The 22353-nt window shown below is 43.4% G+C and overlaps 1 protein-coding gene across 2 annotated transcripts in view; it reads left to right on the top strand.

Moving 5' to 3' along the window:
* The window catches only part of SSH2 (slingshot protein phosphatase 2), a 317108-nt gene that overhangs the window by 67893 nt on the left and 226862 nt on the right, over positions 1–22353 (top strand). The window contains exon 2 of one of the 2 annotated variants that reach the window (XM_077480333.1): positions 7801–7878. The exons of the other annotated variant lie outside the window; for it this stretch is intronic. Coding sequence (XP_077336459.1) covers positions 7801–7878 — 78 coding nt within the window. The remainder of the gene's footprint in view (positions 1–7800; positions 7879–22353) is intronic. 2 annotated transcript variants of the gene reach the window in all.

The raw sequence follows: 22353 nt of genomic DNA, 5'->3' as shown, positions 1-22353 counted from the left end.
TTTGGTGGTATTTAATCACTGCTCAGTTTTTTATTTTTTGTGCTATAAAAGAAAAAAAATACAGAAAATTCTGTAAAAAAATGAATTTTTCTTTGTTTCTGTTGAAAAAATTACTAATCTGCTAAATTTTATATCATAAATTTTGGCCAATATTTATACAACTACATATCTTTCGTAAAAATAAGTACAAGCTATGGTGCCAATATCTGAAAATAGATCACACCTGAAGTACTGACGGCCTATTTCAATTCTTGAGACCCTAACATGCCAGAAAAGTACAAATACCCCCCAAATGACCCCTTTTTGGAAAGAAGACATTCCAAGGTATTTAGTAAGAGGCATGATGAGTTTTTTGAAGTTGTCATTTTTTCCCACAATTCTTTGCAATATCAAGATTTTTTTTACTTTTTAATTTTTTTCACAAAATTGTCATATTATCAGTTTATTTCTCACACACAGCATAGGCATACCACAAATTACACCCCAAAACACATTCTGCTATTACGGCCGGTTTGTTTACAAGTGATCACTCCGTCACTTGACGGATCGATCACGTGGTAAACGCCCGCTATGAGCGGCCGTTTACCGTGATCCGTGATGCGCCGGGTCCTGTGGACCCGGCAGTCACGGATGCTCTCGAGTGCGCGCCAGAGCGGAATTCTGGGAGGACGTCATATGACGGCCTCCCAGAGTTAAGAAACCGCCCTGTAGCCGTCATTCGGCTACAGGGCGGTTGTTAAGTGGTTAAATAAAAAAAAATTTGATCTGGGAGTCTGATATTTACCAGATTCGCCCTTTTAAAGTGGTTCTAAACCCTTACAGACAAATTTGACCTACAGGTAAGCCTAGATAAAGGCTTACCTGTAGGTGCAAGAAACCTATGTGGTTTAGGAGATATTTGCAAAAGACAGGCACCGCTGTCTATGGTGCATGTGCCATAGACAGTGGCGCGAAGGCATGTGAGTGATGTCATTGCTGCTCTGGCCAGTCACAGCACCGGAGCCATGATACCCGGAAGTCACTCCGGGATAGATGGCGGTGTCGGAGGAGAACGAGGGTTGCTTCGGGGACTTCCATCTCAGGTAAGTTATTCATAATGAGCTATGCATACTAGCTCATTATGCCTTTGCCTTGCAGGGTATATTTTTATATTTATATAATTTATATTTTTTTTTTCTTGTTTGGCTTTACTTTGCCTTTTTAATAGTATATTCAGTATCTCTCCTCTAATAGTACAGTATATACAGTTTATCTCTTCTATCTGTTATTCTCAGAGTGGATTAGATATTTTGCTCCCTAACCATATAGTTAGTTATTTATATTTACCACCACATAGAGATATTTAAGAATACATTTTCTCTTTTTTTTTTTTTAAACTGGACATATTAACTAAATTATAAACCACACCTCCTTTATTGTTTCGATTTAATAAAAAAAAAAAAATCTGCCAACTAATTAATTATTAAAATAATCGGTGCATACACTAGGGCTGCAACTAACTTGAACCAAACTATGTTTTTGAATTGGTGTGCTAATACAGTTACAGTCACCCTTAAAGAATAAAGAGCTTAAAAATTTGGTAAAACATAAAGAAGAGGGTCTCCTAAGGCATCCTGCTGGCTCACGAGGTACATAAAGAGGTGAAGTAATGTGATTACTTAAAATAGCCTTAAAACTGTGTTCTGAGACAGTGTATGTTAGAAATCCCATTACTTAGACAATCACTTGGCTTTCCACCAAAACCGGAGGGAGCTTTCTTCTGTGCTCATCAGTGCAGACCGAGTTCTAATTGTCCTAACCCTTGTTGTGTCTGTGCTTCATCTGTCTGACCTTGGACAGTGGAAAGTTCAGTTCTCCAGGCCTGTGCTGATCCACTTGCCCGTACTGAGCGTACTTAGCTGATTTTAGGTAGAGATGTACAGTAGTCAAATGTGTTATTTTCACACTAGGGAAAACAGTTTGTATTTATAGCATTTCCTCTTGAAATAAGACAAAATGTAAATGTTACGTTGGTGGTATTATCCTACTTGTGATTTTAGCAGCTGCCGGTTGGCTGAAGGTGGGATGAAGCTTGTATTTAATCTGCTTTTTCACGGTGTAATTAAATGCATCCCTTTTCCTAGTGACTTAAAGGGTAAGTTCACCTTTTTTTTATGAAAAGGGGAACTAACCAAATATCCAGGCCACCCCTCCAGACCCTACTGCACATAGTGGCTATGATGCCCCTTGCTTCCTGTGTAGTGCTCCATACACAGCAATGCACATCCCGGAGTGAGTATTCATCTTAATACATGCAATGACAAGCACTCATTGGTCAGTGGAGCCACGTGACCTTGCTAACCAATGAGATGCGCATCTGAGATGGCTTCCTTTTGGTAAGGTGTCCCTAAAGAAAGAAGTGCTTCTCTGTGGTCCGCACAGTTCCGTGGTTGGGCTGACCAGTAAGCATTTGTCATTGCATGAGTTAGCTTCCAAATCACTGACCGTATGGTTGCTCTGTGCCCCCTTCTGTAGTGAGAGGGCTGGTATGACCAAAAGCCCCCTCATCATCCTGCTGGCCATGCAGTACATTATGGTTTTAATAAAATTCTCCCAGGTGAATCCTCGCATAAATTCATGGGGACTTTAGATCTTGAATCTCAAATCCATGGTAACAGCAAATCGGAACCTCGTCTCCAATCTTTGGTAAAAAGCTTGCCCGTGGGAATTGAATGTACGCATTGGAATTTATAACAGAAAAGGCATTTCCAAACAGTAATGATGCATTCTAAGGTCACATTTTACTATTTGCTTTGATGGAACCTATAAACATTATATTGTAGAGGACCTAATAGTAAAGCTATTTTTTTATTCAATTTCCAAAGGGATTGGTTTATTATTCACCTAGAGTGACTGGAGGTAAGATTCACCACATTATTATCTTTGCTACAAGCAGTGCACATGTGGTCAGTTTTTTGTTTTTATTTTAATAAGTTAACAGGTGATGCTGGAATTGGTCTAAGACCCCATTCACACCTGAGCGTTTTGTAGCTTGACGCCTGAAGCTACAAAACGCTGGAGGGGAAAAAATCCATTATTCTCAATGGAGATGGTTCACATCTCCACTCCAAGTCGCCTGAAGCCCTACGCCTGAAGCTCAAACAAGTTCCGGACCCTTTTTTGTAGCGCGAATTGGGCTGATTTGGGCGTTTTTCTTCTTTTAACATTGGTGACCTTTTGCCCTGCACAAATTCGCGGCAAAACGCGGTAAAAAACGCTCTATCAGCAAAGATTGACATAATACCAGATGCTTTTCTCTTTTCTGAGCCTGCTCCTAGTGTATCATTGAAGTATGCCACGTATTCTTTGAGGTGCCTAGGGTGTTTTTCAGCTACAAGGTCCGGTCCCTGTGTGTTTCCAGTGGTGGTCATTGCATGTTAAAGGCTACGGCTGGGCTACAGCCAAACACCCTTTCTGCTTACTATCTGGTAAGCAGGTTTAGGATACGGTGGTCGGGCACTCTTTTTTCTGTGTGTGTGGAGTCACTGTGGTGTCATTGGAGGATTCATATGGATTATTGGTCTATTAATATTATACGTATTGTGTTTTGGCTCAGCTCTACCCTCCCCCCCCCCCCCCCCCCCCCAATCACATCAGTGCGATGCTTCTTCTTTTCTTTTTCTCCACCAATCAAGGGCTAGTCACCAGTATTGCCCATGGTTTCTTTGTAGCTCATCTATCCCCCATTTGTGACTTAACATGCCTTGTTCTGCACCGTCTGTGTGGAGACGGCCATCTTGGTAGAGGCAGAGTTTGTCTACCGCCATAGCCTCCAACAGGGATGAGCTGCTTCACCATATTTGGATCTTAGTCTGAACCCACATAAATGAGCTTGCCAGAAATCTGTTATTGGGCCAAGCATAAGTAGCCATAAGTAGCATTCCCGGTCCTGCAACCTCATGTATACAAGCCCCTTGTATACATGTGACTGTGGGGCAGAGAATGCTTCCGCCGCTTATAACTGGCCCAGTGACCGCTACCTGATGGACTATGATCTGGACATGCCCAAGCTCATCCCTAGCTTCCAGCAAGAAGAACATTAAGAACAGTAGTGACATCACCAAATTTCACCTCAATTCTGAGACTAAAGTCGGCCATGCATGGATTGAAATTTGGGCAGTTTAGCAGGGACCAGACACATTTCAATCCATGGCAAGTTGATCTATCAATCGATTTATGTACAACCAGCTTGTTGGAAATTTTTCTCTCAGCGCCACCAATGAGTATATTCTGACAGCAGAGAAGTCTCCCCTCTGTCAGAATACGATAGCTCAGCGGTAGGGATTCCCTCATCCACATTAAGTGTGTGATTGGGAGAGGCGAGTCATTTTCCTTTGTTGAAACCATGCTTGAATGAAGAAAATTTGACTTGTGTGGCCTGCCTAACAGTTGAAATCTGATATACAAATATGAGGCTGCAGGCACTCACAAATTCAATAGAAAAGGTACATTTTTGAGGGTAATGCAGGTGTCAAAATTGTTATATATGGCAGCAAAGACAAGATAATGATTTAATTAGGTCTTCTGCTACCTTTGCTGTATATGTTTTTGGCTTGCACGGTGAACTCCTGGAGCGGAATCTTATGTGAAATGCACATAACAGCTTATTGTTTACAAGTGGTAATTAATGCCGCTATTTGCTCAGCGCACGCTGAAGATATAAAGCATCTTACAAGCAGGTTTTTCATCTGTCAAGCTGGCCAAACAGCATGTTTTCTCGCAGGATCATACAGAGTACACAATGCCTCTTCCTGCATGAAACCAGCTCTCACATAGGGATATGCCGCTAGAAGATGCGCTTGTTTTGAAGATCACATTCAGATATATCTACGTATTCCATTAGAAAGTTGTAAAATGCTAAATTTTGTCTTTTAAATGTGTAAAATTAATACGGATATCTTCTGTCCAACAAACTGAGCTATTACCTCCACAACCTCCAAGTGTGGCTCAAAAGGCTAACAACCAAAGAGGGACCATAATGGTTATATTGGCACAGAGGTCTAGGTGGGAACTCAAGTGCACTCATAATTTTATTCTGGTACAAAAAGCTTATGGTCATTTGACTAAATACAAAAGGGCTTATTCTTTTCAGCTAGTAAAACAAGTGAGGGGTGAAGAGGGGTTCAGGCGGTCATTAAATGTAGTCAGAAAAAAAACATTAACCACTTGCTTACTGGGCACTTAAACCCACCTCCTGCCCAGACCACTTTTCAGCTTTCAGCGCTGATGCACTTTGAATGACAATTGCGCGGTCATACAACACCGTACCCAAATGAAATTTTTATCATTTTTTTCCCCACAAATAGCTTTCTTTTGGTGGTATTTAATTACAGCTGGGAGTTTTATTTTTTTCTAAACAAAAAAAATGCAAAAAAAAAAAATCATGTTTAATAGTTTGTTATAAAATTTTGCAAACAGGTAATTTTTCTCCTTCATTGACGTGCACTGATAGGCTGCACTGGTGGGCACTGATAAGCTGCACTGGTGGGCACCGATAGGCACGGTTAAAGTGGCACGGATGGGTGGCACTAATAGGTACCACTAATAGATGGGACTGATGGGCACTGATGGGTGGCTCTGATGGGTGGCACTGCTGAGGACTGATAGGCGGCACTGATGGGCACTGGTAGATGACACTGATGGGCACGGATATGTGGCACTGGGGTGCAGCACCGTTGTTGAGGCAGATTGTGGGCACAGATGGGTGGCACTGTGGGCACGGATGGGTGGCACTTTTTTATTACAGAGGTGGCACTGGCAGGGGCCAGGTGGGCAATGGTAAGCTGGCCGTGCGCGAGGAGGAAAAATAGCCGATTACCGGCTCCACTGTATCACATGATCAGCTGTCATTGGCTGACAGCTGATCATGTGTTAAGGGGTCGGATCGACCCCTTGCTCGGATCCGTGATCAGGCGAGTCTCGTAGACTCGCCGATCACAGAGCGCGCCGCGCATGCCCCTCAGGGGGCGTGCAGGCCGCTCGTGCATGGGACGACGTCAATAGATGTAGTCCCGGGAAAGGAGGTCCGCGCTGTAGCCGTCATTTGGCTATAGCGCGGGTCTCTACTGGTTAAAGAACAATTGAAAGAAAAATAGATTACAGGGACATTAAGGTAAAAAGAGCATTGTGTGTGTGTGTCGCCTCTCTCTGTCCTTGCGCCTCTCTCTCAGCAATGGGAGCCTTAGACTCCTGCTGCTGTCAATCTCAGCCTTTGAGGGGAGGCATGGCCAAGCCTCGCTGTCTGTTTATAGACACAGGCAGTGTAGGTTGGGATCGAGCTAGCTGGTGTGCCACCATGGGAAGCAGCTTCCTATGGTGGCACACTGAGAAGGAGCACCAGCAGGGGACCCCAGAAGAGGAGGTTCAGGGCTGATCTGTGCAAAACCATAAACCTGTTATTTAAAAAGAAAAGCCTTTGCAATCACTTTTTAAAGTGGTTGTGAAGGCATGAAGGTAAAAAAAAATTGTTTGCTGCTCCCCCCCACAGCCCCTCTTAATACTCACCTGAGCCCCCTCTTAATACAGTAATGTGCACCAGAGCCTTGGCTGTCCTTGGACTCCCTCTCATCATTGGTTGAGATAGCAGCAGGAGCCATTGGTTCCCATTGCTGTCAATACCAGCCAGTGAGTCCTTAGCGGCGGGGAGGGGGGGGGCGCAGATACAGCTCTGTGTGTCTTATGGCTGCATGGAGCAGGGCTCTAAAGCAAGCATGTACCTGTACCAACAAAGCAAGCGGTTTGCTATTGGGGGCACTGGTCAAGGGGAGGAGCCAGGAGCGCCGGCGGGGGACTCGAGGGTTAGGGCTGCTCTTTTTCAAAACCATTGCACAGGGCAAGCAAGTATAGCATGTTTATACCTTTTTAATACCACTTTAAGTATTGGCTTTATATGAACATTTTTGGGGGGGAAAAGATGTCGTTTAGTGTCATTTTTTTTTTTTTTACCAAGTATACCTAATCATTGCAACCTGCAGCATACATTGACCTTGCTTTGCAAGTAACTGTTTAAGCCTTTGCTTACCGTAAATTGATGCCTGCACATATGATTAAAGTTTTTAATAACTATTTTTGGCGAGTGACTTCAGCAACTAGTTGTACAATGTTAATGCAAAATTCTACTAATAATTCTTTTAATATCTCCTCCCATCTCCTCACATTGCAGATTATAGGGAAACGTAATTTCGAGCATCACTAGTACAGTGGAAGTACACTAGCGGTTCTGGAGACTGTTGTAGCTTCTTTCTCGTTTGTTCTCTATTTGATGCAAAATGGCAATAGTTGCTTTTAATGTATAGAGTCCAGCCAGGTTGGTAGGACTTAACCAGAATTCAAAGCAGCCATAGTAACAAAGTAAAACTAGTAAACTAGTAAAAATGGCTTGGTTTTCTTGAAATGATTTTGCGTTTGGTCTGGTTTCAGTGCCACAAATGAAGACCAATTTGAGGAACAATTTGTGTTCAGGGTTTAAAGGTGGCTTCTATACCTGTGTATTCCAACCCAAATATGTATGCTTTTAATAAATGCTAAGCCAGTGTTTCAAGGTTTAGCAAAATTGCAAATTGAATGAATAGGATTTAGTTGCAGTCAAGCTGCCTTCCTTGTCTATAGGTGATTGGTACCTTGCCCTTTACCTTCCTTCCTGCCTTCTCTTCTTTTGCTGGAGACTGATGCTTCTGCTCTTTGCTTCTGGGTCTCCCTAGCCTCTCTGCTGCCTCCTTTCCAGGCCTCCAAGTTCCTGACATTGTCTTATTTGCGTTACAGAATTCACAGTTGGAAGAAAGTGAAACGGAAGTTTTCTGCTGCCAGTGTGAAGATACAGAACTCTATAATGGTACCAATGTACGTATAATGTAGTATGTAGACAACATTCTGGGTGTGTGCTGTGCCAGAGGAATCCAGGAAAAGTCTCCTGATTTAGCGTAATGCAAAACCATCACAAATAGTGTTTTATAGCATATGGAAAATGGTGTCATGCTCCTTTTTATTTATATCCGTCGTCGGGTTTCTTGCTTTGGAAGCGAATATGGTGACCAGCCTTTTGGCATCATTGGCCACCTAGTATATTCTCAATTTATTGCAAATACTTTCCAGTGAAGAAAAGGAAGTTCATTTGGATCAGAGTCCCTATCTCTCATGATCCATTGGGTAGAGCTATTTGTACTGGTCACAGACAACTGTGAATGTCTGTCTGGTGTAGGACTTGACCACTAAAAGTGATTGTAAACGATCACTTTGTAAAACAATTCATTCAGTTGAAAATATAAATGAAAGGCAAAACATTTGTATATAGATAAGAAAAAACATAGATACAGTTTTCCCTTTTTTCTTTTTTTTTTTTTTTGTATCACATTTTAGTGATCTCAGCTGCATGAGAGCTGGGGGAGGAGAAGCAGCAGCACACTAAGCTTTCCCAGTGAATGGCTGTGCAGTGGGGGGTGGGGGGGGGGGGGGTCAGAAGAACAAGTCTGATCATTTGAGGAAAGTACATGGAATTCCCTGAGAATTGACCACGCTGTGCTCTCCTGCTTGGTGTGGCTATATTTTAATAAAGCAAGGGAAATAGCAGGAACCCCCAGGGATTTCACACAGGAAGCAATACAAAGATAATAGGATACTTTCTCATACAAGTACATGGTACAAGCAAGCACATATCAGGAATATGAAACATTGGGGTAACAAATGCTTTAAACCTCCAGAAGGTTCATGACCAGGAAATTTTTTGCCATTCAGCACTGCCCTGCTTTAACTGGCAATTGCTCGGTCATGTAACGCTACAAAGATTAAATTTGTGTATTTTTTTTTAACACAAATAGATTTTTCTTTTAGTGGTATTTGATCACCACTGGTATTTTTAGTTTTTTGCAATTTAAATGAAAAAAAGGACGAAAATTTAGAATAAAAGAAACTATGGTTTCTACTTTCTGTTAAAAAAAATAAAAACTAAAAAAATAATAAAAACAAATGTCTTCATTAATTTATGCCAAAATGTATTCTGCTATATGTCTTTGGTGAAATAAAATCCCAGTAGGTGCATCTTCATTGGTTTGTGCGAAAGTTATAGCGTCTATAAACCATGCAATACAACCTGGAATTTATACAGCTATAGAAGCTATACAGCAGTGGTGGTGATAGTTTGGTGGGAAATCTGGCGCTAAGAACCCATCTGGGAGGATTACTAACTTACACTGACATTGCTAGTGATTTTAATACAGTGATCAATGATAATACTGTACTCTGACACTGGCTGGGAATGGGTTAACATCCCATTGACTTGTGACTGTGTGAGGTGCCCTTCATTTCAGATAACTCGGTGGTGGATTTATCTCTTAAAGAATAAAAAAATCTGTGTACCCCGCACCAACCTAATTACAATAAGTGAAATATAACAAACTGAAATATGCTGCTCCCCTTAATTAAGTAGTGATGATACTCAAGATATTAGTTAAATTTAGTGTAGAGGGCTCTCTGGAGTAATGGATAATTAAACTAGACAAAGAAAATTATTGACTTGTAATCAAACACCTACTATTTTGGATAATCAAAATAAAGTGCAATGTGTCATAAATAAATATACACGGGTGAGAAAAACGTGATGCTGGCAATGATAGAGCCAGAAGGGCGTGAAAGGAATGAAAAGCCCCAAAAATACAACATCTCCTGCCATTTCTTGTCATATTTTTATAGGTCTTGCCAAGTTCCTCTAGTCTCATGGGGAGAGGCCAGGCTTTTTTCACATCTTTTCCCTAACAATGGGATGTAGATTACAATAGCAGTATTGAAGAGATAGGACCGTTTTACCCTCAGACATATTCCTTGCCTGTTTTCATGTACAGTTTGTCGATTGCAGTGGTTTTATTTAATTGAACCTAACAGAACATGAAAAATGGGTATGAAAGAGTAAATTGGTTTCTTCTCTATGGAGATGTTTAAATATTATTTCTCTTTTGTTTGACGGTCACAGTGTCTTCTTAAGCTTGACCGTTGGGTTATATCACCTCCGCAGGAGTAGAACTAGGCAGAACAAAAAAAACACTTGGCTGTCCTCAGTCAGTATATGACCCCCTCCCTGCTCTGGATATTTAGTGTATTTCTGTCTAGTCAGGAGTAAGGACCTAGCTCCTTGCTGGGATCTTTTGGTCCTAGCAAATCCTAGCTTTTTATCTTTCTTCCATGTATTTTCTCCTGGAAAATATACAGTCGACTGCCGGGCTGGGGGACGGGCTGGATAAGCTAGATCCAGTAGTGCGTGCAGACCACAGCTATGCGCTAGGTCAGCCGCGACATAGCCTCAATGGACAGAGTCTGGCCCACGAGTTAAACGTCTCTCAGGGTCACATATGAATTGTCTCTGGTCTGAGTCACAGCGGTCCCTTGGCTGACAGCCCCCCACATCCGAGGCGCGTAGTTCTGTCTGAAGGGTCACCTACACCATGGATTGACAAGTACAGTCCCCCCCTCTCCTCCTTTGTGCAATTTGGGGTGGACACGGGTACCCTCCAGGGATGGTCAGATTCTGCAGAATCCCTCCTCCTATCCTAAAGTCCCTGGGTTAAGCTGGGATTTCCCCACCCCCACGGATTGGTGGGAGTCCTAGAGCGGGCAGTAGAGACCCCTGGGACTTTACTGGAGGGGGTCCCCTTGCAGAGGGTGCAGCGATGTTGGGTGGGGGGGGCCTTTCTTCTCAGCCCATAAGAAAGTCTTCCGGGCTCCCGGGACTGCAGATAAAGGAAACCAATCTCTCAAGTCTTTCACAGGAAGTTCCAAGCAATCTTGGTCTGGTAATCCTAGAGCAGGCTTCTCCCGATCCACTGACAAGACTCCTTCTACAGCATGAAGGTCTGCCCTCATCCATTGCTGGGGAGAGGGGACATCTTCGCTGGTTTCCAGATTCATGGACCTCCTTTGTGAGGGTCAAGGGGGTCCATGAATTGAACCTTTTGGGGGTACCAAAGAAGGGGGAAAGAGTTTGTCCACTTCCAGGGCCTGTCTCCTTGTGGGGGTATAATTCCCGTAAAAGGTTCGGGTGACGTCCGAGCTACCTAGGGTCCCCTCTAGCCCCGTCCCAGGAAATTGGTTTACCTGGACCTGACTCTGGAGTGAATGCTGATCAGGTTGGTCGTTTTTCTTCTCAAACGTCGGGCCCCTTCAGCACATTCAGTTCAACAGGAATTAGCTGAGGCTCGTAGCAATCTTGCGGGTTTCTCTGGTAGACGCCTCAGTCATCCTAGTGCCATTGCGGGGCCAGCACCTTCCTCTTTTGCGGTGCCTGCAAAGGACCGAGGCTGAAAGTCTTCTGGTCATTCTGGTGGCCTTAAACGTCCCTTGAAAGCTACCTCTCAAAAAGGGCCAGTTGTACCGAGGGCTAAGCTTCCATCCTGCTTTACATTAACTGGTTTTAATCGTCTTGCCATTGAAAGCCAGGTACTGAGAAATAGAGGTCTGTCGGGATCAGTGATCCCTACTGATGGTGAAGGTGAGGAAGCTGACTTCTAGTAAGATGCATTGTACGTAGATTTTTTTGGTGTGAGTCGATTGACATTCATCCTCGTTCCTTTTCTGTGGCTCAGATCTTAACTTTTCGTTGAGCAGAATTTTGGCCTCGAGTACCAGCAAGGGCCAGGTTTCTGCCTTAGCAGTCTTCTTTCAGCGACCCCCAGTCACTCACTCTTTTTAGTTTGTGCCTTTATTCAAGGAGTCCAGCAAGTGTTTGTGCCTGTACGGTCTCTTTTGTTGACATGGGATTTAAACGTAGTACTATCGGTTTTCCAGAAACCTCCATTTGAGAATATTCGGGAGATTCCCTTACCTGCATTGTCCCAGAAGGTGGCATTCTTGGTGGCTATTACCTCGACCCACAGGGTTTCGGTGTTGGCATTATGCTGTCGTAGTCCCTATTTACTACTCCATAGGGATAAAGTGGTTCTTCGTCCCTGCCCAAGGTTGTCTCTGACTTTGATTTGAATGAGGACATTGGTGGTTGTTTACTAAAGGAGAATCCACTTTGCACTACAAGTGCAAGTGGCAAGTGCACGTGGAAGTAAAGTCGCTGTAGATCCGAAGGGGACATGCAAGGAAAACCTGATTGGATGATATAATCAGAAGAGCTTCCACTTATTTCAGACCTACCACTTAGATTTAAAGTGACTGCACTTCCAAGTGCACTTTCAGCGTAATGTGGATTTGCCTTTCGTAAATAACCCCCATTGTGTTGCTGTCCTTGTTTCCCAGGCCGGCTCATCCCAAGGAATTTGCTTTGCATACCTTGGATGTGGTTCATGTGATTCAGGTGTATCTGGCAGCCACTGAGTCTTTCCAGAGGTCAGACTCCCTTACACTGGGACCAAGGAAAGGGCTGGCCGCTTCCTCGGCTACCGTCTCCAGATGGATCAGACAGACTGTGACTCGGGCCTATTCTACTAAGGGTTGGGTTCTTCCTTTCCCTGTCACGGCACGTTTTACTTGGGCACTTAGTACTTCTTGGGCCTTCCGTCATCAAGCGTCAATATTGCAGGTTTTCAAAGCGGCCACTTGGTCGTCAGTGCATACCTTCACTAAATTCTATAAAGTAGATATTTTGGCATCTGCGGATGCTTCTTTTGGCCGCAAGGTTTTGCAGCCTGCCGTTTAGAGGGGTTGTTTTTTCTTCAAATTTTTATTTTTCAGATTGGGCTCTTGTGTCCTAGTTAGGGCTCTTGTGGTTAGCCTTGGGTTATTTTTCCCACCCCTCCATTTTTCTTTGGCACTGCTTTTGGACGTCCCAGTGGTCAAGATTAAGGAGGCGCTGTGTCCGTCGAACGAAAGAGAATGGGTTTTTTATACTCGCTGTAAAATCCATTTCTCTGAGTTCGGACACAGCACCCACCCCTCTGTAGAGTTTTTCATACTTCTATTACTGCTTGCTACTAAACGGAATACCTAGAGCAGGGAGAGGGTTATATACTGACTAAGGACAGCCCATGGGCGTAGCCAGGTTTTTTTTTTTTTTCTGCTTAGTCCTGCTCCTGCAGATGGTGATAGAATCCAACGGTCATGATTTAAGGAGGCGCTGTGTCCGTCAATTCTGAGAAATGGATTTTATGTTGAGTTCAAAAATCAAATTTTTCATTGGCATCCTCAGTGTTCAAGTAGAACTGTAGACAAAACTTACTTTTAATTTTGGATAGGGCAAAGGGAGGGTTATAAACTTTGTCAGGAGCCACCTATATCCTAGCAGCAAAAAATTCTAGGCAACAGGGACCGCCTGTGTCCTAACAACTAAGTACTCTTGGCAGGGGTGGCCTTTGTGTTAAAAACCAACGATTCTATGTAGCAGGGGCCACCTACATCATAGAAACAAAGGACACCAAGTAATGCATATGTGTACTGTACAAGTACAACAAATGTAACTTGTGTACAGACAAGATTGTATGTGGGATCTCGCAAGGTAGGGGGTAGCCTGTCTGTGTCTAGCAAGCAAGGATGCTGGGCATCTGGAGCCACCTACGCTCTAGTGACCATGATCAGTAAGGACCGCCTGTGTCCTACACCTAAGGACTCTTGGTGGCAAGGGCGACCTGCGTCCCAGTGACCAAGAATACTAGGCAGCAGGGGCATCCTGCATCCTAGCAACTAAGGATGCTATGCATCAGGGGCCACCTTCATCCTTGAAGCCAAGAATGTATGTAAATAGAACAAATATTACTTGTGTACAGACAATATTTTTTTTCTTGCTGCTAGCAAAATCCTACATAAAATCATATTTCTTTTGTCAATGAGCCCTTATGTGTTCACTTGATATGGAAATAAGAAAAATGGGCTGTTCACTTCGCAAGAGAATTTTCCATTAACTCGGTGACTGAGGAAAATTCACTTTACAAAGAATACCCAATCGCATGCAAGGATAGAAAAAAAACTTGTATTTTTGCTTGCACCTGATTAGATGGTGAAATTTGTCTTTGGTAAATCAACCCCACTGATTACTGATTCAAATTAGCATGCGGGACGTGAAGTCACAAATTCATATGTGTTCTAGATCATTACAGCGAAGCAACTAACATTTGCATAATGCAAATATTTCTGTAACAGTGAATTTCTTTTAAAATATGCAATTTTTACAAATGCCAACATTTTTGGCTGCTCCATGTACCCAGTGGTGCTGATCATGTGTGGTGTTTTTTTTGTTTTTTTTAGATCTGAATTAGGATATTACTTCTGATGGCAAGGTGTATGGGGTGACATAGACTTCTACAAATAGTATTGGTAGAAATAGTTTTACCAAATGTTATCTTTGTTATATACAGTATTTGTTTATGGCAATGCAGTAAAAAGGGGCTCAGCATGAAGAATGGGTTTCACTGCCCATCTGAATGAGCCCTCCCTTTTTCACATTAGTAATCTTTCACAGCTGGATTCCCTGCCAGCAAAATGCTATGCTTGCGATTTATAGTCTTGTTTTTTTTTTCGTTTTTTTTTTTTTTTTTTTTTTTTTTTTTTTTCAATGACCTTGGGTCCAAGCCTTCAAAAATAAAAAGGCACGTCTTTGTTTATGCTGTCAAGTAACAAAAGTATCACCAGTGCTAAACTGAGGATCATGTGAAGAAGCGAAGGGAATGATGGTTAAATGAGTGTGCACTAAACTCAGTGCAGCTGAATGGTGACCATATCTGAAGGATATGGATGGCAGCAATATAAAACGACGCTCAATGGGTCAATTTAAAAATGAGTCTCTCAGTAGCAGTGAGGAAAGAACATAAACAAGTTTATGCAGAGATGTTCATGGGAAGAATAAAATACAAAAATCAATATAGTGATATGGATACAGGAATAATACAGGGATATTAATGGAATAAAAATAGCCTATGGTTACACTGCTGGTCCCAGGAGCTGTGAGGAGCTGATGGTATCCGTTGATGGAACAGTGCAGCATGGGAGGCGCCAATGACATGTCACTTTCCACGGGTCGGTTGCGTTGTGCCGGCTGGCATGCCAATGTGGGAAGAGGAGAACTCGCAGACTGCGAGTAGATTCTAAACGACTCTCCTTTAGTAGACTGTGAAGGCAGGCATGGAGCTGCCGCACGATGTGGGTGGAAATGGCTTTATTCATTTTTCCAGTTCCATTAATTCAATATTGTGTGTGTGTGTGTGTGTGTGTGTGTGTGTGTGTGTGTGTATATGTATTTCACTCTTTGTTAAATTGCAGCCATTTGCTAAAATCATTTAAGTTCATTTTTTTTCCTAAATGTACACACAGCACCTCATATTGACAAAAAAACTGAATTGTTGACAGTTTTGCAGATTTATTAAAAAGGAAAAACTGAAATATCATCTGGTCCTAAGTATTCAGACCCTTTTCTGTCACACTCATATATTTAACTCAGGTGCTGTCCATTTCTTCTGATCATCCTAGAGCTGGTTCTACACCAGGGATCTGCAATTAGCGGACCTCCAGCTGTTGCAAAACTACAAGTCCCATCATGCCTCTGCCACTGGGTTTCATGCTTGTGGCTGTCAGTCTTGCAATGCCTCATGGGATTCGTAGTTCTGCAACAGCTGTAGGTCCGCTAATTGCATATCCCTGTTCTACACCTTCATTTGTGTCCAGCTGTGTTTTTAATTGTACTGATTGGACTTCATTAGGAAAGCCACACACATGTCTAATATAGGTAACAACAAGGCCTGGGGTTTGCCCAGGAAAAATCCAAGCCTACTTACCACCAGCTCGCAGACAACCAAATTGACCTGTCTAACAGTACGTTTAAAAACAGAGGTCCCTATAAGACCTTACAGCTCACAGTGCATGTCAGAGCAAATGAGAATTATGAGGTCAAAGTAACTTCCTGAAGAGCTCAGAGACAGAATTGTGGCAAGGCACAGATCTGGCTAAGGTTACAAAAAAATTTCTGCTGCACTTAAGGTTCCTAAGAGCACAGTGGCCTCCATGATCCTTAAATGGAAGACGTTTGGGATGACCAGAACCCTTCCTAGAGCTGGCTATCCGGCCAAACTGAGCTATCGGGGGAGAAGAGCCTTGGTGAGAGAGATGAAGAACCCAGTCACTGTGGCTGAGCTCCAGAGATGCAGTCAGGAGATGGGAGAAAGTTGTAGAAGGTCAACCATCACTGCAGCCCTCCACCAGTCAGGCATGGCCTCGCTTCGTTCGGCATATTAATATTCTATGTCCACTTGGATGGTGGGGCTTGAACCTGGACTTGGGCAGAATGTAGTGTGCAGTCGCTGTGTAGAGACGACGGTCAGCTGTTTATCTTGGGAGACTTTCAGCGGCTCTGTAGTTCGTACTGCGCAAGCGCAGCACAGGGGGTGTCCTTATCCACCGGGGGAACTTTCTCGGCAAGACACCAGGACATGGCTAGGTTTTTGTTCGTATTTGTTTTCTGGAACCCTCTTGTCACTACCTCACTGTATTTGGCATCTATGCCTGAAAGACTGCTCATCCCAGGGAGCTTTGTACCTGCTACCTGTCTCCCAAGTTAATCTATCTAGTGTGTGTATGTATATATGTGTGTGTGTGTATATGTGTATGTATATATATATGTGTGTGTGTGTGTATATATGTATGTATGTATATATATATACCGTATATACTCGAGTATAAGCCGAGATTTTCAGCCTCTTTTTTGAGGCTGAAAGTGCCCCCTCGGCTTATACTCGAGTCACCGCTGTCTGACTGCTCGATCAGCGTATCGAGCAGACAGACGGCGGACATTAAAATTCAAAAGCCGCGCCTCCTTCTCCGCCTCCGCCTGTGATAGGCGGAACACTGAATTTCCCAGCAGTCAGTGTTCCGCCTATCACGGACATCCGCTCATTCTCATACTACGGACGACGATGAGAGGATGTCCGTGATAGGCGGAACACAGGCTGCTGGGAAATTGAGTGTTCCGCCTATCACAGGCGGAGGCGGAGGCGCGGCTTTTGAATTGTAGAATGGCCGCCGAGAAGAGCGGCGATCCATCGGCACGACACGGGACGGAGGAGGCACGGGACGGAGGAGGCACGGGACGGAGGAGGCACGGGACGGAGGAGGCACGGGACGGAGGAGGCACGGGACGGAGGAGGCACGGGACGGAGGAGGCACGGGACGGAGGAGGCTCGGGACGGAGGAGGCTCGGGACGGAGGAGGCTCGGGACGGAGGCTCGGGACACAGGTAGGCTGGACACACACACAAGGCTGCACGGACACACACACAGGGATGGATGGACACACACACACACACACACACACACACACACACACACACACACACACACACACACACACACACACACACACACACACACAGGGATGGATGGATGGATGGATACACACACACACACAGGGATGGATGGATACACACACACACACACACACACACACACACACAGGGATGGATGGATGGACGGACACACACACAGGGATGGATGGACGGACACACACACACAGGGATGGATGGATGGATGGACACACACACAGGGATGGATGGACGGACACACACACAGGGATGGACGGACACACAGGGATGGACAGCCATGTCTCACCCTCAGCTTATACACGAGTCAATAAGTTTTCCAGTTTTTTGGGGGTAAATTGGGGGCCTCGGCTTATATTCGGGTCGGCCTATACTCGAGTATATACGGTATATACCGTATATACTCGAGTATAGGCCGACCCGAATATAAGCCGAGGCCCCCAATTTACCCCCAAAAAACTGGAAAACTTATTGACACGTGTATAAGCCGAGGGTGAGACATGGCTGTCCATCCCTGTGTGTCCGTCCATCCCTGTGTGTGTGTCCGTCCATCCCTGTGTGTGTGTCCGTCCGTCCATCCCTGTGTGTGTGTCCGTCCATCCATCCCTGTGTGTGTGTCCGTCCATCCATCCCTGTGTGTGTGTCCGTCCATCCATCCCTGTGTGTGTATCCATCCATCCATCCATCCCTGTGTGTGTGTGTGTGTGTGTGTGTGTGTGTGTGTGTGTGTATCCATCCATCCATCCATCCATCCATCCATCCCTGTGTGTGTGTGTGTGTGTGTGTGTGTGTGTGTGTATCCATCCATCCATCCATCCATCCCTGTGTGTGTGTGTGTGTGTGTGTGTGTGTGTGTGTGTGTGTGTGTGTGTGTGTGTGTGTGTGTGTGTCCATCCATCCATCCATCCATCCCTGTGTGTGTGTGTGTGTCCATCCATCCATCCCTGTGTGTGTGTCCGTGCAGCCTTGTGTGTGTGTCCAGCCTACCTGTGTCCCGAGCCTCCGTCCCGTGCCTCCTCCGTCCCGTGCCTCCTCCGTCCCGTGCCTCCTCCGTCCCGTGTCGTGCCGATGGATCGCCGCTCTTCTCGGCGGCCATTCTACAATTCAAAAGCCGCGCCTCCGCCTGTGATAACACTCAATTTCCCAGCAGCCTGTGTTCCGCCTATCACGGACATCCTCTCATACTCGTCCGCAGTATGAGAATGAGCGGATGTCCGTGATAGGCGGAACACTGACTGCTGGGAAATTCAGTGTTCCGCCTATCACAGGCGGAGGCGGAGAAGGAGGCGCGGCTTTTGAATTTTAATGTCCGCCGTCTGTCTGCTCGATACGCTGATCGAGCAGTCAGACAGCGGTGACTCGAGTATAAGCCGAGGGGGCACTTTCAGCCTCAAAAAAGAGGCTGAAAATCTCGGCTTATACTCGAGTATATACGGTATATATATATATATAATCATTTCTTGTATTTAAAACATGTTCATTGATTTTATTATGTTGTCTTTACGATAAACAAAGAATTGCCCTTTGAGCAGTGAGGATCTGATGGTTCCAATTTCCTATTTTTGATCCATCCCACTGCTCTTCCCACTCCCCGCCCCTATAGTGGGTTTTTAAACACCCTGTTTGCTGCGTCCCTTGACTTTGATAAAGTGTATGCGCGCAAAACGCATTGTTGTGGCAACTGAGCAGCCTGCACTTCACGCTGGTCCCCGAGCTCTTTCAGTGCCTGCTAGCGCTATAGCTCATTCTAACGAGTCCATCTTTGCTCTGAATCCCTCCTCCCCGGCTGTCAGATTTGGCTCCCTCCTCCCCGGCTCTCAAGAGAGTGGGTTAGAATCTGCTCGCAGTCAAAGTTATTCTCTTCCTGCGTCGGCATGCCAGCCAGATCTGCGCTACCAACCTGTGGATCATGGCTTTTTACCTCGCTAGCACATCAGTCAGTCCAGAGAACACATCAGCTCCTCGCTACTCCAGGGACCACCAGTGTAACCATAGGCTACTTTTATTCTTTTAATATCCCTTCTAGTATCCACTTCACTATATTGATTTTTGAATGTTATTCTTCCAATGAACATCTCAGAATAAACTTGTTTATTCTCTTCCTAACTGCCACTGAGGGACTAATTTTTAACTTGACCCATTGAGTGTGTGTGTGTGTGTGTGTGTATATATGTATGTATGTGTATGTGTGTATATATATATATATATATAATATATAATATATATTATATATATATATATATATATATATATATATATATATATATATATATATATATATTATATATACTTCTTTTTTTTTTTTTTTTGGATTATATCAGGAACATCCCAATTTAAGGTCATTTTAGTTGAGCACAGTATCATGTGAGAAGTTCTATTCCTATTAAAGAACTTTTAAATTTTTAAGTGTTTTTTTAGGGTGTGATGGACATGTGAAATAATTGGATAAACTCTTGTGCAATAATTCCTGGATAGCGTTAGTATTTTGCTAACTTGTTGCTTAGATCTGCAAAAGAAGTTTATTGTCTTAGGGACATAGACATACTCATTAATTGGCAGTATCCTCCTGCATTAGTACGTGAATCTAAATCCCTCGTTTTTAGCTTTTGGTTTGTGCTTAGTAGGCATATATGCTTGCTTATGCATCCAGGGGAGCTCATATGGAACACTGGGCATTTACTGAAGCATGGACATTTGTGTGCACTGTAATCCTGCTGTGCTGTCTCTGAAAGCTCTCTGACAACATTCTGGTCATGGAGTCACAAAATACTCCTGGGCATAAAGGGGTTAAGAATACTATGTTTATTGTACTTCTTTTTTTTATATGTAAGAAAAACATTTCAGATGAAAATTAAAAAAAAAAAGTTGTCTTGCCTATATCTAGTTACATGGTAATCGCATACATTGCACTCATAACTCTTCCAGTCCTGGTGAAATGAACATTCCATTTTTGCCTCCATGTTTTTTTTTTCAAGGCCATGTAGGGTATATACTTTCAGTATCATTCCAGACCACTTACTGTAGTCTATTGGGAAAATAGGGTAGACAAGGCAGGTGGTTTACGGGCTTCTGGATCAGAAAGTCTTAAAAAGATTAACCCGTTTAGAGAAAGTTCAGAGGAAGCTGCCCATTAAAAATTGTGGCACAGAAGGCGATCCTGTTGCTGGGTAATCTGAAATCTTTCCAATGGTTTCTTTTCTTTGCAAAGCTTTTATTTGTTTAAAATTGGGCTTTTTTTTATTTTGTCTACATTACTGCAGAAGCATCTGTTCTGCACATCTGAATAACATATTATACAAGATATATATATATATGTATGTATATGTATATGTATATATATATATATATATATATATATATATATATATATATATATATATTTATATTATGCTCTGTTCAGCCCCTAGCCTGATGGTGAAAGTACTCACCCATCTGATGTTGGGTGATTGAATGTAAAAATTGGCTGAAGATGTTCTTCTATCATCTTACTTGACCATCATCCTTTTCTTTATCATTCCTCCTCCTTTTCTCTCCTACCAGCAGGTTTACTGTTGACTAAAGAGAAAAAAAATTCCCTGGTGCATTTACAGCTACAACCCCCCCCCACAACCCCAAAGCCTAGTACACACTATCAGAAAATTGGACAAGAAATACTACTTTGATGCTGCTCCTTCTAGCCCAGTAGCTAAGAGCTAAGACACTGGTCCATGTATGCCATTATGGTAAATAATGGAAATGAACAGTTCTTCTATAGTGTGCCTTTATCTTCTGAGGCTGTATATCTGTGCCCCTTCTCTTTTGACTGACAGCATAGCTCTGTTTGAGCATACACAAAGACAAACATAAGCGCTAAAGAGTAGCCGTCTCACTGTGAGTGTTATCTCACCGATGCAAAAGGTAAATAATCAGTGTACTCCAGGGCTTGACAAATTTGCTTGGAATCTAGGAGCCAGCTAAAAAAGTTAGGAGCCAGGTCCGTAACGGCAATCCGGACCTGTCCCTGGCCTGACATGGAGATGAGTGAGGGGAAGATAGCCCACAGCTCTTAAAGGGGCTTTTTATTTTTTCAAATGACAATTGTGTTTTTTTTTTTTTTATTGCGTTTTAGTGTAAATACGAGATCTGAGGTCTCTCTGACCCCAGATCTCATATTTAAGAGGACCATGTTTTTTTCTATTACAAGGGATTTTTACATTCCTTGTAATAGGAATTATGGTGACAATTTTTTTTTTTAAAAGAACAATGAAAAAATAAAGTTAAAAGAAGAAATTTTTTTTTTTTTTTTTTAAATGCGCCCTGTCCCGCCAAGCTTGCGTGCAGAAGCGAACGCATACGTGAGTAGCGCCCGCATAGGAAAGCCGTTTTCAAACCACACATGAGGTATCGCCGTGATCGGTAAAACGATACCAATAATTCTAGCCCTAGACCTCCTCTGTAACTCAAAACATGCAACCTGTAGAATTTTTTAAACGTCGCCTATGGAGATTTTAAAGGGTAAAAGTTTGTCGCCATTCCATGAGCGGACGCAATTTTTGAAGGGGTATCAATTTACTCAATTTACTCGGCGTAACATTATTTTTCACAATAGAAAAAAATTGGGCTAACTTTACTGTTGTGTTTTTTTTTTTTTTTTTTTTTTTTTTTTCATTTTTTTTTTTTAAATTTAAAAAATTTTTCCCCAAAAAAAGTGCGCTTGTAAGTCCGCTGCACAAATACGGCGTGACACAGTATTGCGGCCTCAATGGCCGGCGGTGGTGCGGCCCGACGCGATCACGCCAGGGGATGCACGGAGACGGGATACCCCCAGCTGTGCTGCCCCAGGCGCCAGGTCGCTAATTCTAGTTGCAAATGCGACCTGGCGCCCGGGGTTTGTCGAGCCCTGGTGTACTCCTCCACTCAAATAGACCATTGAACATCCAGTGGTAAACAACTTTTGCCTCTTCATCCAGGGGAAATCCTTCAAAACTGTAACAAAACAGAGGGAACACCAGCCTTGTGCATTATCAAAAAAAACTTTATTTGAATAAAAATGATCAAATATCCACGTTTTACAAACGTAAACTGACCTGTCATGTGCATTGTTGTCC

The sequence above is a fragment of the Lithobates pipiens genome, unplaced genomic scaffold (assembly GCF_037356315.1).
Source record: "Lithobates pipiens isolate NorthernLeopardFrog02 unplaced genomic scaffold, aLitPip1_a1.2 Scaffold_16, whole genome shotgun sequence".
Lineage (NCBI taxonomy): Eukaryota > Metazoa > Chordata > Amphibia > Anura > Ranidae > Lithobates > Lithobates pipiens.
Note: the sequence above shows the minus strand (reverse complement) of the source record. Positions and strands in the feature narration are given on the sequence as shown.